Source organism: Cannabis sativa, chromosome 4 (genome assembly GCF_029168945.1).
Source record: "Cannabis sativa cultivar Pink pepper isolate KNU-18-1 chromosome 4, ASM2916894v1, whole genome shotgun sequence".
Classification (NCBI taxonomy): Eukaryota; Viridiplantae; Streptophyta; class Magnoliopsida; order Rosales; family Cannabaceae; genus Cannabis; species Cannabis sativa.
Genome location: NC_083604.1, coordinates 81,627,651 through 81,645,964, shown reverse-complemented (window position 1 = coordinate 81,645,964; position 18,314 = coordinate 81,627,651). Strand labels below are relative to the sequence as shown.

The window sequence follows — 18,314 nt, the reverse complement described above, 5'->3', positions numbered from 1 at the left end:
TGTCCCTTTTAATGCTATGACATTAAATTTTTATGTCTAGGCGTTATTCCATATTTTTTAATTCCATTGTATTAGGAGCTCCAAACACACCGAATCTCTTAGATTTCTTTCTTGAAGGATTTCAAGGTGCTTTAGCGGCAAGAATTTATTTAATTGACCTTTTTACACATTTTTATCCTTAAGGTTTCTCTATTTTTTTCAATACTAAACTTGTAAAATATTAACTACCAAAAGTATAAAATTGTACAAAACACAATTAAAACTATTTAAAAACACTTTAAAAATCTGCCTAAAAATATTACTAATAAAATCCTAACAGATATATAAGTCCGGGAGCATGATTTACTACACAAATAATCACTAAATTAGTAAAATTGAATAAAATTGAACAAAAATACTTAAAATCCAATAATCTCAATAGTTCAAGAGAAATTTTTAACAACTATAAAAATTCAAGGGGCATGATTTGATATATGTTAAAATTTAAAAGGCAAAAATCCTAATTATCTATTTTTTTTTTTTAAATAAAGTTAATAACACTAAATAACTAAAGAATAATTAGCAATTTGTTTCTTAAACTTTACTATTAATTTTTTTTTTAAACTTTTATATTTACAAAAATTTAATTTTTCTGTTTAGTTATGTTCAATTATTTTATTTTACTGCTGAAGTATTTTTATATATTAGCAAATTTACCCCAAAATTTTTTACAACTCTCAAATAAACGGTGTCATATAGAATTTTTGTTTAACTTAGGATAGGAATATTGGGTAGACTTGTTTCGTCAGTTGACTAACTTGACTTTCTAAATTTTAAAGTTTTACTTTAGAAGAAAATGCCTAAAATGACACGTGGAGAACTGAGATTGACTTAAATGAAAGTATTGTTTTTTTTTTTTGTAACAGATCATTTAGTTGTTCTTATTACTCAAGTAGAACTTATAAACTTCATAACAAATTTAATTTTGTTGTTCATTTTGAGATGATTTTAGGTGAGAGAGAGAGAGAGAAGAACTAAAGATCTTGTTACCCAAGTAGAACTAATTGTGTTGTTCATTTTTGTCTTCTTCAACTTGTTGTTCCCATTTTTTGGCAACTCTTTCGCAATGCCCAAAATCATCCTTATATTAAGAAACACTACAATCCAAAAAATATATATGTATTTATATATGTACACAACAATACTGATACACCAGACTAGACTAGCCAAAACAATGCAAGAAAAAATAAAAGGGAACCTGTCAGACAACCGTTCGATCACCCCAGCTAGTGAACCAGCTGAGAACGATCCTCTACAGCCGTGATAATCCGAAGAAGATCTGGCCGTTAATGACGCTCTGATCGAACGGTCATGATTCATCCACCAGGTTTGGTTTCCTGTCTCCTTAGAACTCAAGGAAACAGAGGTACGAGCCTATAGAACAGATCCTGTTCAAGTAAGGTCGTGCACTGAAGACCAGAGATTGGAGTATAAATACAATAGATCTTTCTTTCAGATAGTCGATGTGGGACTCTAGTTCGGTCTTAACAACTAAGCATCTACACGTGTCAGATATACTATCTATATCTGTAGTGAAATTACTTCACTTAGATGCAGCTGTTATGATGAACAACATCAATTAAGAACCAACAAAATCAATCATAAAAAGGCATGAACCAAAACTGTAAATCAGTAATGCAATGAATGATTCTTAATTGAAGATAAACAGTACATTACACACTTTGGATTACAACTCAAATATCACTCATCAATTGTTTCAAACACCAATTACACAATAACCTTGATCGAACACACAAGGTTCCTTTTACAACCCTCCACACTTTAGTCTCTTGGACCAAATTAGAACTAGGAACATGGGCAAAGCCAAGTAGGGCGGTCTTCCCATGTGAAATTTGACTCAATTCTAAGTTAATAGCCTGTGTTGATGTGTTAAACCTAAAATTACACAAGAATTATGTATGAGTTAAACCTCATACATAAATACAAGCTGTGATTGTAGTAAAAAATTTATTTCTATTGTTATTGATATTGAAGTGTAGCAAGCTTCTCAATCGTGATAGTCCTCAATGGCTCAGAGATCATGGAAGCTCGACTCCTTGTGGATAATTCTTGTGCCACAAAATGCATAGTGGGTCGTGAATCTGGTCTACTTCTAGTACATGACAGTGCCAAGCTCACCACTAACACCACAACACCTGATAATCTTCCGGTAGGAATTAACAATCGTTGATCTAACATATCTTTCAATAACAGATTCTCTGATAATGTTTCTGACCGAGCTGATGATAAAGATTCCAACAACTCTCTTGGGTGCTTTCCCATCATAATTTCTAAAGCTACCACTCCAAAACTATACACATCACACTTTTCAGTCACACGCATAATCAAAGCCAATTCTGCAAGACAAAACAAATTTTAGAAAACAAGAATACTTAAAATGAATTTCATGTAAGCACTAATTAATAATGAGTACAATAGTAATTACCTGGGGCCATGTAGCCATAGGATCCAACTACATTTGTCCAAATGGACGAGTCAGGCATTAACAATCGAGCTGTGCCAAAGTCCGACAATATTGGAACAAAATCAGAGCCAAGTAATACATTGTTTAAGGACACGTCGCGATGAACGATTGGTGGAGAACAGTCGTGGTGCAAGTATGAGATTGCATGGGCCAATCCTTGAACAATCTTCACTCTTGAATCCCAATCAAGATCTGTTGAGTCATATAACACTTTAGCAAGACTGCCCCTGCTTGCATACTTATACACCAAGTACAAACCATTATTTCTTGAACAAAACCCATAAAGCTTTACAATGTTTCGATGTCGGACTTCAGTAAGAGTTCGAATCTCATTTTGAAAACTTATGCGACTAACTTCTAAAATATCACTCGAATCTGATATGTGCAACCGCTTAACCGCAAGAACTAGCTCTTGTGATCTCAATATAGCCTTGTAAACCGTACCAAAGCCTCCTTTTCCAATGCAATACTTGTCGTCAAAGTCTTCAGTTGCCTCTACAATTTCTCCAAATGTGAATTTTGCTTCCTTCTCCCATATCAATGATTGATGCGTGTCATTTTTGTTGGAATCTTTTTTGCGCTTGTCCAACACCTTGAGTTTATGACACAGTATGAGAGTGATTACAATGATTGTAACAAACACTACGAGGCCACAAATAAGACCATTGCTAATTTTGTTTCTTTGCCTTCTGCAGGGCTCAAGTCCTGCAACATTTCCACACAATTCTAGATTTCCATCATAAAAACATTTTGAAGCATTTTGGAAAATGGCTCCAGTTGGGATCGAACCCGTCAAGTTGTTGAAAGAAAAATCCATGTAACGTACGCTTATTAGGTTGGAAAATGATTGGGGAATACTACCTGAGAGGTGGTTATGAGAGATGTTTAGAATTTCCAGCATTGTAAGCTTGGACAAGCTTGATGGTATCTCTCCATCAAGTAAATTGTTGCTGAGATCCAATACATAACGTATAGAAACCAAATTTCCAAGCTCTGGTGGTATTTTACTAGATAGCATATTGTGACTAAGGTTTAAGCTCAACAATCCTTCATAATTACCTAACCAATTTGGTATATCACCAACTAAATTGTTTGTCGAAAAATCAAGATCTACTAGCCTACTCAAGTCGGATAGACTTGGAGGGATTATCCCAGTCAAATGATTATTGCTTAGATTAAGTTGGTACAAAAGGGTAAGATTTCCTAATTGAGTTGGAATTGGCCCAATCAATTTGTTAGATTCGAGGCTCAAAACTTTCAACTTTGTCAAACTCCCTAGTTCTTGAGGGATCTTACCAGAGATTTTATTTTGACCCAACTGTAATCTGGTGAGATTCTGACATTGTCCCCACGTACTTGATACATGGCCAACAAATTGATTGTTGTTTAAGAAAATGGAATCGAGATGTGGGTGAACACCAAAAACATTGGTGATGTTGCCTGTAAATTTGTTCTCATCAAGCCTCACTCTTTCTAATTTGGTGCAATTTCTCATACACTCAGGCAATGTCCCTGTAAAGCTATTGTTGCTTACACTCAAATATTCTAGATTGAACCCACTACACAAACCTTGTGGAATCTTTCCAAAGAATTTGTTGTTTCCAAATGAAACGAAGGTCAAATTAGGATTGTTTTTCCCAAAGTCTCTAGGGATTGTGCCAGTGAAATTATTGCCAAAAACATCGAACACCTCCAAGTTACTAAGCCTAGAAATATTAACTGGCAACTCTCCTGATAGTTGATTTCCGCCAACAACAAAATTTGTGAGGAATTCTAGATTTCCAATCTCAGTTGGGATAGTTCCAATCAGATTGTTTCTAGAAAGGACCACAAAGATGATGTTTTTAAGGTTCCACAGAGAAGTTGGAATCGAACCAGTGAGATAGTTCAAAGAAAGATACAATTTTTTAAGTTTCTTTAAGTTTCCAATCTCTAAAGGAATCGAACCAATGAAACTATTGTTGAAAATAGAGAAGGCCTCCAAGTTACTAAGATTAGTAATATTAACAGGTAACTCTCCTGATAATTGGTTGGTGCCTACACGAAATTTTGACAGGAGTTTTAGGTTTCCAATCTGTGGTGGGATGGTTCCAATCAGATTGTTTCTGAAAAGTTGTAGAATGGTGAGATTTTTTAGGCTCCATAAAGAAGTTGGAATGGGACCTGTGAGATGGTTATTAGAAAGATCCAATAATGTAAGTTTTTTCAAGCTTCCAATCTCTGAAGGAATTGAACCAGTGAAATTATTGGTGAAAACAGATAACACCTCCAAGTTACTCAGCCTTGAAATGTTAACTGGCAGTGTTCCTGATAGTTGGTTGGTATTTACAGAAAGAATGATGAGGCTTTTGAGGTTCCACAGAGAAATGGGAATTGGACCCATGAGATTGTTAAAAGAAAGATCAATTGTTTTAAGTTGTAATAGATTTTTGATTCGACCAATAGAAGAAGGAATACTCCCACTAAAGAAGTTTTTATACAGTTCAAGAACCTCAAGATCATGTAGGAGAGCAATTCCTTTAGGAATATTACCTTTGAAGAAATTAAGTTGTAAATGAAGGTGTTTGAGCTTAGAAAGTTTCGAAATATTAGATGACAAATGCCCCACAAATTTGTTATTTGTGAGATTGAAAGATTCGAGTTTGACAAGATTGGAAAATACAGATTGTGGAATTGACCCGTTCCAACTGTTTTCAGACAAGTCAAGGAAAGTCAAGTTCCTACACTTTGATATGAAACCTGGGAATGTTGAATTAAAGTAGTTCGAAGAGAGATCAAGGTAGGTTAAGGAGCTCATGCTTGAAAATTTAGACCAATCTGAACTCTGGAAATAGTTTATTCCAAGTGATAAGTACCATACTGTAGGAATTTGGCTTGGTGAAATTCCAAGTTCAACCTACACCACTCAAGAAATTTGTCAAAAAACGACAGGGACAAACTTGTCCCAGAAAAATTCAAATTAAACACCCCAATCAACGACAAAGAAATCTTGGTCGTTTCTCCTGCACGACAATGGAACTTGTCGTTCTCGCCTACACGACAGATCGTTTGATTCAAAACGATCTGTCGTTCTCCTTAGAATAAAACCAAGAGGAATCAGAGCTAACCCTAGCTCATTTCCTCTCTTCGAACCTTCGAGAGTCTCTGAACTCTCTCTCTTTCTCTCTGCCTTCTCTCTGGTTCTCAAACCCTAGAACCAGAGATCTCCCTCGATCTATTGATCGATCTTTCCCAGAAAATCACCCCAGAAACAACACACACACTCATACACAAATATTAGCCAAAACACAAACGTTTAGAGTAAGAAATCAAACACCAGAAATATAGAGGTTCGCCCTAAAAATTAGGGGTACATCCTCTGATGAGCTCGCCTTGAAGATCGACCTCAGATCTTGCACTATGATGAATGAATGTTACAACAGGTAAGAAATCCAAGTCACAAATCGACTGGTATTTCTAGGTTTTTCTCTCTTTTTGTTTTCTGTGTTTATTTCTCTTTTTCTTTCTGATTTTCCTCACTAACTCACTTCTGTTTCTTGTGCATGGTCTTGAACATCATCTGGAGCTGAACAACTTCTCAGATCTGGTAACCTAGGGCTTTAGCTTCTGGTATATCTCATCTCACTTCTCTTCTGTATTTCTCTAGTGCTTTTATAGTTGTAGTTTTAGGGTTGATCACAGAACTAGGAGTTAGTTACAACTTCGGTTGTAACTAACAACTAGTTCTTGATCCACTAGAGGCGAAGCCACCTAGGATCTATTTTCTGTTGTATTCTGTTTGTATTTTATCTGTATTTTTCACTTCATCTTGTAACACAGTAATAATAAATATTACAGTGAGATCTAATTTAACAATTTCCACCTTAGATCTCTTCTGTAATGTTTATTATCATTGTGCTTCGTCTTCAAGGGTCTTAGCTCATAGTGGTAGTGGTCATCCACCACTACCAACCCCTAACAAGTCCAAGCAGTGCTTGAACTTGGTTAAGGGTAGCACCTTAGTACCGATATCAGAGGGATTCTCTTCAGTGGGAACTTTCTCTATCTGTACAGCCTTTTGTGTCACTTTATCTCGTATAAAGTGATACTTGATTTCCACATGTTTGGTTCTGTCGTGAAAGACAGGATTCTTACACAAGTGGATACAGCTCTGGCTATCTGAATAGATTGTAGGTTCTTCATCTAGGAGTTTAAGTTCATCTAGTAGTCCCTTAAGCCAAATGGCTTCTTTAATAGCCTCTGTAACAGCTACATACTCAGATTCTGTTGTAGATAATGCTACAACAGGCTGCAGTTGTACTTTCCAGCTGATACAATTTCCCCATAGTGTAAAGAAATAGGCAGAGGTAGATTTCCTACTATCTCTGTCACCTGCATAGTCTGCATCACTGTACCCAGTGATCATTCTGTTGTTGTCCCTTCTTTTGTAGTTTAATCCCACTTCTGTAGATCCCAGTAAGTATCTTAGTAACCATTTCATAGCCTCCCAGTGTTGTTTACCTGGGTTAGCCATGTACTTACTTAGTACACTAATGGCATAGGCTAAGTCAGGTCTGGTGCTTACCATTAGGTACATCACTGATCCCACTGCACTAGAATAAGGCACTTCACTCATAGATTCTTTCTCTGCTATAGTTTTAGGACATTGCTCCTTGCTTAGGTAGTATTGATTTGTCATAGGTTGCTTAGTTTGCTTTGCATTAGTCATAGAGAAATTCTCTAAGACTTTCTTAATGTAGTTTTTCTGATGTAGCCTTAGTGTCCCATGTTCCCTGTCCCTAGAGATGTTAATGCCTAGGATCTTAGCAGCCTTGCCTAAGTCCTTCATCTCAAACTCTTCCCTTAGCCAACCTTTCATTAGGTCAATCCTGGTCCTTTCCTTGCTCACAATGAGCATGTCATCTACATACAGCAGTAAGTAGATGACTTCATCAATCTTAGTGCCTTTGTAGTATAGACAGGTGTCATAATAGCTCCTAGAAAACCCTTTCTTGATCATGAACTCATCAAACCTTTTGTTCCATTGTCTTGGTGACTGTTTAAGTCCATACAGGGACTTAATCAGTTTGCAAACTAAGTCTTCTTTACCTTTTTCCTCATATCCTTTAGGTTGTTGCATGTAGATTTCTTCCTCAAGTTCCCCATGTAGAAATGCAGTAGTTACATCCATTTGATCAACTTCTAGGTCAAATTGAGTAGCTATGGTAAGTATAATTCTGATGGTTTTATACTTAGCCACAGGTGAGAATATCTCATTAAAGTCTATCCCTTCTTTCTGTGTAAATCCCTTAGCCACTAGTCTTGCCTTAAACTTCTTAGGATCTGTCTCAGTGAGTCCTTCTTTGTGTTTGAAAAGCCACTTGCATGACACTATGCTCTTTCCTTTAGGTTTCTTCACTAGTATCCAGGTTCTGTTCTTTCTCAGAGATTCCATCTCTGTGTCCATTGCCTTGGACCATTTCTTGGCATCTTTATCAGTCATAGCTTCTTCATAAGACTTAGGTTCTGTCATTTCCACTCCCATAGCACAAAAGAATGCATAGGCTAGCACTTCTTCCCAAGCTGTGAAGCTGAATCTCTGTGTAGGTCTAGGAACCCTTCTAGTTCTATCTCTGGTCAGTTGGTAGTCTTGGATTTCCTCATTTTCTTGTCCTTCTTCAGTAATAGGTTCCACCTGAATGTTGTCATCCTGAACTTGGTCATTTCCTTCCAAGTTTTCATCTCCCTGAGTATTTTCCACCTGTTCTGGTTCCACCTGAACAGTATTAGGTTGAGTGTTCCTTGTTTGCATGTCCACAGATGTGCCTGCAGGGTTAGTGTCTAAAGTAGGACTGGATATAGCATTGTTATCAGTAGTACAAGGAAATAAGTCTTCCTTAAAAACAACATCCCTACTGTTTATAGCTTTAAAACCTTGTTTCTCTCTTACCCATAATCTGTAGCCTTTAGTACCTTCAGGATAGCCTAGGAACACACATTTTAGAGCTCTAGGCTCTAACTTACCAACACTCTGATGTGCATAGGCTGCACATCCAAATACTCTTAAGTTTGAGAGATCAGGAGGCTTACCTGACCAGATCTCCTCTGGTGTCTTGAATTCAATGGCACTGGATGGACTTCGTTCACTGTAGGCTGTTAACACAGCTTCTCCCCAAAATCCTTTAGTAAGCCCAGATTGCAATAATAGGCATCTGACCTTGTTCATCAAGGTCCTATTCATTCTCTCAGCTACCCCATTCTGTTGAGGAGTAATTCTCACAGTTCTGTGCCTTTGAATTCCAACAGAGCCACAATACCTGTTAAATTCATCACTGCAAAACTCTAAGCCATTGTCAGTCCTTAGGGTTTTAACCCTTTGATTAGTTAAATTTTCCATTAGGGTTTTCCATTGTATGAATTTAGATAAAGCCTCATTTTTATGTTTAAGTAAAAATACCCAAACTTTTCTAGAATGGTCATCAACAATAGACATAAAATACACATTTCCACCATGTGTTGGAGTTTTCTCTGGTCCCCAAAGATCAGAGTGAACATACTCCAATATGTGCTTAGTTTTGTGAATACCAGTTTTAAACTTTAACCTATGATGTTTACCTAGGACACAAGATTCACAGAAATCCACTTTACTTACTCTGTCCTTACCCAGTAGCCTTTGTTCACTCATGATCTGTAGGCCTTTCTCACTGATATGCCCCAGCCTTCTGTGCCATAGAACAGCCTTTAGGTCCTCTGGATTGCTAGTGACTGCATTGTTGCAGTGAGTCACTGGTTCTCCATCTAAGTAGTATAACCCTTCATGTTTGTGGCCTTTGATTATAGTCATAGCACCCTTACTTAGCTTCATTGAACCTGCTTCAATTTTGCTAACAATACCCATGTCATCTAGAACACTTATAGAAATTAAATTTCTAGCAAGATTAGGAACATACCTTACACCAGTTAGGGTTCTGACAATCCCATCAAACATTTTAAAACTTACATTACCTGAACCTTCTATGTTGCAAGTGTTGTTATTTCCCAGAATTACTTTGCCACCATTAGAGTTTCTGTAATCTGTTAGGATTTCCCTAGAATTTGTCATGTGAAAAGTACACCCAGAATCCAAAATCCAGTCATCTTTGAAAGATGTAGATGCAACATAAACTTCACCACTATCATAGCCATCTGAGTAGTTTGCTTCTTGTTGCTTGTCATTTTGTTGCCTGTTTTGATCTGATCTTTCTGGAAACCTTCCACCTTTCTTGTTCTTGTATTTGTTGTTGTAGAAATAGCAGTCTTTCTTGTAGTGTCCAGGTTTTCCACAATAAAAACACCCTGTAGAATCACCAGAATCTCTTGATGGTGATCTACTCTTCCCTTTGTTTGAGTTTCTATGATGATGTGCACTATTACTTCTACCCCTGTTCTGGTAGGATTTCTTGTGAGATGACCTTCCCCTACTTAGGTTCATTTCACCATGTCCAGAATTGGATTTTTCACTCTTCATCTCTAAGTCTTTAGATTTTAGGGCTGAGATGACTTCATCAAGTGTGATTGAAGTCCTTCCATACTTGATTGCTGTCTTTACCTCTCTGTATGAATCAGGTAATGAATTCAAAATGATTATTGCCTGATTTTCATCACTTAGAGCTTCATTCTCTCCTGAATTTGCCAATTCAATGTGCATTCTGAGAAATTCATCAAGATTCTGATCTAGGGTTTTAGTGTGACTCATCTTAAACCCAAAGATCCTTTCTTTTAGGTAGATCTTGTTAGTTAGGGATTTTTGTTGAAACTGCTCTTCAAGTTTCTTCCAAATTTTAGCTGGTGTTTCTTCTTTATCAACCAATCTGATAATGGCATCAGAAAGGTTGAAAATTATGATTCCAAAGGGTCGTTTCCAACGCTCTTCTTGTTGAATCTTTGAAGTGTTTTCTCGGCCATTCAATAGGGTCTTCAAGAACCCTAAGTAGTTTCGTTGAGCCAGCAGGATCCGATCTTTCTCCTCCGCATCCCGTAGTCACCGTATCCATCAAAACGATCAATGTCAACTTTGATATTGCTCATGTTAGAAAAATCAAAAATTAAATCGAGTTGAGTTTAGAAAGATTTGTTTATTATCAGTTTGTGGAATTTCCACAGATTTTCCACTGTCCACAACTTCTTGTTGTGTTTCTTCTTCTTCTCCCAGTCTTGATCACTTTCTTGAATCTTTCTTGAGTTGATTTAAGCTTGAACCAAAGCTCTGATACCACTGTAGGAATTTTACTTGGTGAAATTCCAAGTTCAACCTACACCACTCAAGAAATTTGTCAAAAACGACAGGGACAAACTTGTCCCGGAAAAATTCAAATTAAACACCCCAATCAACGACAAAGAAATCTTGGTCGTTTCTCCTGCACGACAATGGAACTTGTCGTTCTCCTTACACGACAGATCGTTTGATTCAAAACGATCTGTCGTTCTCCTTAGAATAAAACCAAGAGGAATCAGAGCTAACCCTAGCTCATTTCCTCTCTTCGAACCTTCGAGAGTCTCTGAACTCTCTCTCTTTCTCTCTGCCTTCTCTCTGGTTCTCAAACCCTAGAACCAGAGATCTCCCTCGATCTATTGATCGATCTTTCCCAGAAAATCACCCCAGAAACAACACACACACTCATACACAAATATTAGCCAAAACACAAACGTTTAGAGTAAGAAATCAAACACCAGAAATATAGAGGTTCGCCCTAAAAAATTAGGGGTACATCCTCTGATGAGCTCGCCTTGAAGATCGACCTCAGATCTTGCACTATGATGAATGAATGTTACAACAGGTAAGAAATCCAAGTCACAAATCGACTGGTATTTCTAGGTTTTTCTCTCTTTTTGTTTTCTGTGTTTATTTCTCTTTTTCTTTCTGATTTTCCTCACTAACTCACTTCTGTTTCTTGTGCATGGTCTTGAACATCATCTGGAGCTGAACAACTTCTCAGATCTGGTAACCTAGGGCTTTAGCTTCTGGTATATCTCATCTCACTTCTCTTCTGTATTTCTCTAGTGCTTTTATAGTTGTAGTTTTAGGGTTGATCACAGAACTAGGAGTTAGTTACAACTTCGGTTGTAACTAACAACTAGTTCTTGATCCACTAGAGGCGAAGCCACCTAGGATCTATTTTCTGTTGTATTCTGTTTGTATTTTATCTGTATTTTTCACTTCATCTTGTAACACAGTAATAATAAATATTACAGTGAGATCTAATTTAACACATACCTTTTGTAGATTGGTGAGCTGGTAAGGTATTGGCCCCTCAAGAGAATTGTTGCAGAGACTCAAATATTGAAGCTCAGACAATTGGCTCATCTCCACTGGAATTTCTCCTTTAATATTATTGTCACTCAAGTCCAACAAAGTGAGCTTGGTGAGATTACCAATGGCTGTTGGTATCAAACCAGAGAGCTTACAATTGTTGAGGTTGAAGACTGTGATGTTAAGGAATGGAGTGAAGTTGAAGTTGTCCAATTTTCCATTGAGTTCCAAGTTGGAGAGATCTATTTGTGAGATTTCTTCATTGGAAACATCACATACAACATTAGTCCAGTTGCAGAGATTAATGATGTTGTTGCTGTCCCATGTATCTAAAGAAGGTGATTGCATTGCTAAGCTTTCCTTCCATGTTATGAGAGCCTCTGCTTGTGCTCTTGGTGATGAAGCAATCTTCAATGGAAGCAAGGAAAGGACAAGAACAAGAAGAAGATCAGAGAAACAAGTTGTTGGAACTCTTTTCATGGTGTGTTGACTTGAATGTTTAAATTACTAAATTTGATGATCCTAATAATTATATGTTTTCTCTTTATGATATATAGTAATAACATGTTATATATAACTTAACTTTTAAACTAGTATCATGTTCTTGATTCTCGAAAGTCAACCAAGAAATTATCACTTCCAAACACGTCCCTAGTGAACAATAATAATTTACAAGTTCTTGGAACTCTCATGGTGTATATATAATAACTTGAGGCTGTTGCACCCCTACCTTTATTTGTTTTTGCATTGAGAGAATTGTTTAATCTATTTTTTTTTTTCATATTTACGTACATTATAATTAATCAAAATATTTTAATTTTTTTTGAGAAATTTAGAATAATTTACTATATAGATTATAGTGTTTAAACAGTTTATTTCACACACGTATAAAATAAAATAGTCACCCGTGCAACACACTGTTTGAACCCTGTTTTCGGTATGTTAAATTTTTTCGAATTTCTTAAAATTTTGCAGGATATCTGAATAACTATAACATACACGACTATATGAGAAAAAAATTAACTGAAAAATTATTTCGAATACCAAAATAAATAAGATTGCATCGATGCATCTCTTTTAAGGAGATATATTGTAGAATTTTCAATAACTTGATTCCCAAAGGTCAGGATCCAAACCAAACTAACTCTCTTATTTGACATTTTTATAATAAATTCAAATTCTACACATATTAGTTAAAATAGTAATTGCCATCAAAGCAAAGCAAAGCTTGTATTAAAATAGTGTAAAGCCGCCTCTAATAAAGAATATTTTACAATCACAAACAAGCAAATCATAAATATTTTACAAGCCGCCTCTAATAGTCTACACTAGTTTGTCAGTTACAAGCTGTTAGTTTTCTGTTTTGTTTCTCCCTCTTATCAACTAACTTTCAGTTAGCTGTTACATTCTCCTGTATATAAAGCCTTGTATTTCCTTTTCTGAAATCAATGAGAAAACAAAGCATTCTTTCAATTTGTTCTTTTGTTTACAAACTTTAACAATGCCAAATAGGCCCTTAGTATTACCAAATAGGTCACTTGTGTGGTGCTATTAAGTTGTAAAGAAGTTTTGTTTGGATTAATATCATCTCACTTGCTGATTTAACAATAAAAAACTTCAGAAAAAACTTCTGAAATTATTGATTGCACTAATATATACATATACACATGCACACAAGACTAGACTACTACCTTTCTATACTTTTGTGCTCTTGCTAGTTTGGTTAATAGTCGATTTCATTCTCAACTTTCTCAACTCTGGCAAGCTTATCAATGCTTGCACTCCATAGCGGCTGCAAGAAGGAAGTAGCACACAGCTCCTGAGCCACATAACGCATGGTGGGTCGTGACTCGGGACAGGTTCTGGTTCAAGACAAGGCTAAGCTCACTACTAACACTACCATAGCTGATAATTTTCCAGTTGAAGGGAGCAAACACTTTGTTATTACTGCATTCTAACCCCTTAATTATAAGGAAGGAAGATGTTTAGAAGGAGAAAATATGAGCAAAAACTTGTATACACAAGCTCACTCACATACCAAAAATTATTTACTGATACACTAGTCTAGACTAGACTACTACCCCTCTAAACTATTGAGCTAGAGCTCTTTGCTAGTGCTACTAGGTTGGTTGAATAGTAGTTGTTACTTGAAAGTGGTATAGGGACTAATTAGTAAATTGTTAGTATTACTTAGCTAGTATAAATATGTAATGCTATTTCACAAATGGAGAAGGAATGAAATCTTATTAGAGTTTGGTACTGACTCGAAGAGTGTGTCTCGATACTTGTATCTCGTGATAGGTTTGGTGCATGTTGAGAATCATGGAGTTCCATCTCAAAACCCATATGGCTCTAATACCATGTTGAGAATCATGAGGTTCTATCTCAAAACCAATTGGCTATGAGTGGAGTAGCCCATGTTCTTATATATGGCTCAATTCTCTACTATTTATTCCATCTGGGACATTGTCCACAATAGTGCAGGACAACATTAAGGACAGAAAAATCAAACCCCTGTTTTGTTTATTTTAATCTATAAGAAATATTGCAGTTTGCAATATGAACTTGTTAAACGAGTACTTGTAATTAAAAACATTTGACTTATAATAAGTATAGAATGAGTTTCAATCAATTGCATACATAAGTACCAGTTTTAATTAAACAAATATTTATTTTTTCTACTACTCTTATTGAAGTCCAGCAAGCTTCTCAATTGTAATCGTCCTCAATGGCTCGAAGATCATAGAAACTCGACTCCTTGTTGATAGTTCTTGTGCCACAAAATGCATAGTGGGCCGCGAATCTTGTCTAGTTCTAGTACATGACAGTGCTAAGCTCACCATTAACACCACAACCATTGATAATCTCCCAGTAGGAAGTAGCAATCGTTGATCTAACACATCTTTTAATAACATATTATTTGATAATGTATCTGATCGAGCTGATGATAAAGATTGCAACAGTTCTCCCGGGTGCTTTCCCATCATAATTTCTAAAGCCACCACTCCAAAGCTATACAGATCACACTTTTCAGTCGCACGCATAGTCAAAGCTAGCTCTACACAATAAAACAAATTTTAAATAACAAAAACACTTAAAAAAATTTCATGTAAGCACTAATTAATAATAGGTGAAACAGTAATTACCTGGGGCCATGTAGCCGTAGGATCCAGCTATATTTGTCCAAATGGACGAGTCAGGCATCAACAATCGAGCTGTGCCAAAGTCTGACAATATTGGATCGAAATCAGAGCCAAGTAGTACATTGCTTAAGGATATGTCGCGATGAACGATTGGTGGAGAACAATCGTGGTGCAAGTATGAGATTGCATGGGCCAATCCTTGAACAATCTTCACTCTTGAATCCCAATCAAGGTCTGTTGAGCCATATAATACTTTAGTAAGACTGCCCCTGTTTGCATACTTATACACCAAGTACAAACCATTGTTTCTTGAACAAAACCCGTAAAGCTTTATAATGTTTCGATGCCGGACTTCAGTCAAAGTTCGGATCTCATTCTGGAAACTGATGCGACTAACTTCTGAAATATCACTTGAATCTGACATGTGCAACCGCTTAACTGCAAGAACTAACTCATGTACTCTTAATATGGCCTTGTAAACAGTACCGAAACCTCCTTTCCCAATGCAGTACTTGTCATCAAAGTCTTCAGTTGCCTCTACAATTTCCCCAAATGTGAATTTTGCTTCTTTTTCCCATATCAATGATTGGTGAGAGCCATTTTTGTTGCAACCTTTTTTGTGCTTATCCAACACTTTGAATTTATGACATAATATGAGAGTGATAACAATGACAGTAACAAATAATACTAGGCCACAAAAAAGACCAATGAATAATATAAGACCATTTCTCATTTTATTTCTTTGCCTTCTACAGGGTTTAAGTCTTGTAGCTTTTCCACATAATCCAAGATTTCCATCATAAACAATTTTTAAAGCATTTTGGAAAATGTCTCCAGTCGGGATTGGACCCGTCAAGTTGTTGTAAGAAAAATCAATGTAACTTATGCTTTTTAGGTTGGAAAATGATTGTGGAATATTACCTGAGAGGTGGTTATGAGAGATGTTGAGAATTTCCAACTTTGTAAGTTTCGAGAGGCTTGAGGGTATTTTTCCAAAGAGTGAATTGCTACTGAGATCAAGCTCATATTGCAAAGAAACCAAGTTTCCAAGCTCTGATGGTATTTCACTTGATAGAATATTGTGACTGAGGCTTAAGCTAAGTAAACTTTCAAAGTTACCAAGCCAATTTGGTATCTCACCTACTAAATTGTTTGTTGACAAATCAAGATGCTTTAACCCACTCAAGTTTGATAGACTCGTAGGGATTTTCTCTGTTAGATGATTATTGCTGAGATTAAGCTGGTACAAAAGTTTAAGGTTTCCCAATACAGTTGGAATTGGCCCATTCAATTTGTTTGACTCTAGGCCCAAAACTTGCAACTTCATCAAACTCCCAACTTCAGATGGAATCTTACCAGAGATTTTATTATGACCCATCTGTAAAGTGGTGAGATTTTGACATTGTCCCCAAGTACTTGAAACATGGCCAATGAATTGGTTGTTGTTTAAAAAAATGGAATCAAGATGTGGGTGAACACCAAAGGCATTGGTGATGTTGCATGTGAATCGATTCCAATCAAGCCTTAACCTTTTTAATTTGGTGCAATTCCTCAGGCACTTGGGCAATGGTCCTGTAAAGTAGTTGTTGTTTACACTCAAATATTTTAGATTGAACCTGCTACACAAACCTTGAGGCAACTGTCCAAAGAAATTGTTGTTTGCAAGCAGAACGAAGCTCAAATTAGGATTGTCCCAGTGAAATTATTGCTAAGAACAGAGAACACCTCCAAGTTACTCAACCTTGAAATATTAACTGGCAAGTCTCCTGATAGTTGGTTGATGCTTACATCAAAAGTTGACAAGAGATTTAGATTTCCAATCACTGGTGGGATGGTTCCAACTAGATTGTTGTCGAAAAGTTGCACACTGTTGAGGTTTTTGAGGTTCCATAGAGAAGTTGGAATAGGACCTGTGAGATGGTTATCAGAAAAATCCAATCTTTTAAGTTTCCTCATGTTTCCAATCTCTGAAGGAATTGAACCAGTGAAATTATTTTTAAAAATGAATAATTCCTCTAAGTTACTTAGCTTTGAAATATTAAATGGTAGGGCTCCTGATAGTTGGTTGGTATTTACATAAAAAAACATGAGGCTTTTAAGGTTCCACATAGAGGTTGGAATTGGACCAGTGAGATTATTATAAGAAAGATCCAACATTTTAAGTTGTAATAGATTTTTGGTTTTGCCAATAGAAGATGGAATACTTCCACTAAAGAAATTTCTATACAGTTCAAGAACCTCAAGATCATGTAGGAGACCAATTCCACTAGGAATACTACCTTTGAGGAAATTAAATTGTAAATGAAGGTGTTTGAGCTTAGAAAGTTTAGAGATATTAGATGACAAATGTCCCACGAAATTGTTACCCGTGAGATTGAAAGATTGGAGTTTGACAAGATTGGAAAATACAGATTGTGGAATCGACCCAGTCCAACTGTTTTCAGACAAGTCAAGGAAAGTCAAGTTCCTACACTTTGTTATGAAATCTGGGAATGTTGAGTTAAATTGGTTCCCATAAAGATCAAGGTAAGTTAAGGAAGGCATGCTTGAAAAATCAGACCAATCTGAATTCTCCAAATAGTTTGCTCCCAGGGATAAATACCATACCTTTGGTAGATTGCTGAGCTGGTAAGGTATTATTCCCTCAAGAAAATTGTTGAAGAGACTCAGATATTGAAGCTCTAACAATTTGCTTATCTCCACTGGAATTTCTCCTTCAATATAATTGTAGCTCAAGTCCAACAAAGTGAGCTTGGTGAGATTACCAATGGCTGTTGGTATTGAACCAATGAGTTTGTTGTTGTTGAGGTTGAAGATAGTGATGTTAAGGAATGAGGTGAGGTTGAACTGATCCAATGTTCCATTCAGTTCCATGTTGGAGAGATCGATTTGTGAGATTTCTCCAGTGGAACCATCACAGACCACATTAGTCCAGTTGCAGAGATTAATGATGTTGTTGCTGTCCCATGTATCCAAAGAAGATGGCTTCACCACCAAGCTGTTCTTCCATCTCAACAGAGCCACTGCTTGTGCTCTTTGTGAGGAAGCAATCTTCAATGGAAGCAAGGAAAGGACTAAAATATGAAGAAGAAGATAGAAACAAGTTGTTGAGTCTCTTTTCATGGTGTTGACTTGAATGTCTAAATTACTAAATTTGACAATCCTTAAAAATAATCTGCTTTCTCTTATACATATTAGATATCATAATAACTTAAGTATTAATCAATTTGGTTTGACCAAAATTTTGTGGATCTAGTTCCAAAGCGTGATCCATAATTTTTTGTAATTCACATGATGAGCATTAAAATATATCCAAAGCCGCCTCTAATATAGTAATGTACAGATTGTAAATATATGCATTTCTGATTTTACTACCTTG

The 18,314-nt window shown here is 36.3% G+C and overlaps 1 protein-coding gene, 1 non-coding gene and 1 pseudogene across 2 annotated transcripts; all 3 read right to left on the bottom strand.

Moving 5' to 3' along the window:
- Positions 1 to 1,226: 1,226 nt before the first annotated feature.
- On the bottom strand, positions 1,227 to 5,378 carry LOC115713886 (probable leucine-rich repeat receptor-like protein kinase At1g35710). The gene is made up of 2 exons (XM_061114709.1): positions 2,486 to 5,378; positions 1,227 to 2,396 (listed from the first exon to the last, which is right to left on the bottom strand). Exons 1-2 carry the CDS (start codon positions 5,319 to 5,321, stop codon positions 2,020 to 2,022), a joined length of 3,213 nt encoding a protein of 1,070 aa, XP_060970692.1. The 5' UTR covers positions 5,322 to 5,378; the 3' UTR covers positions 1,227 to 2,019.
- LOC115715485 (small nucleolar RNA U3) lies at positions 1,235 to 1,445 on the bottom strand. Its single transcript, XR_004011354.2, has one exon. It is a non-coding gene; the product is annotated as a small nucleolar RNA U3 (small nucleolar RNA).
- An 8,802-nt stretch (positions 5,379 to 14,180) lies between the features above and the next one.
- On the bottom strand, positions 14,181 to 18,070 carry LOC115713885 (probable leucine-rich repeat receptor-like protein kinase At1g35710; annotated as a pseudogene).
- Between the last annotated feature and the right edge of the window lie 244 nt (positions 18,071 to 18,314).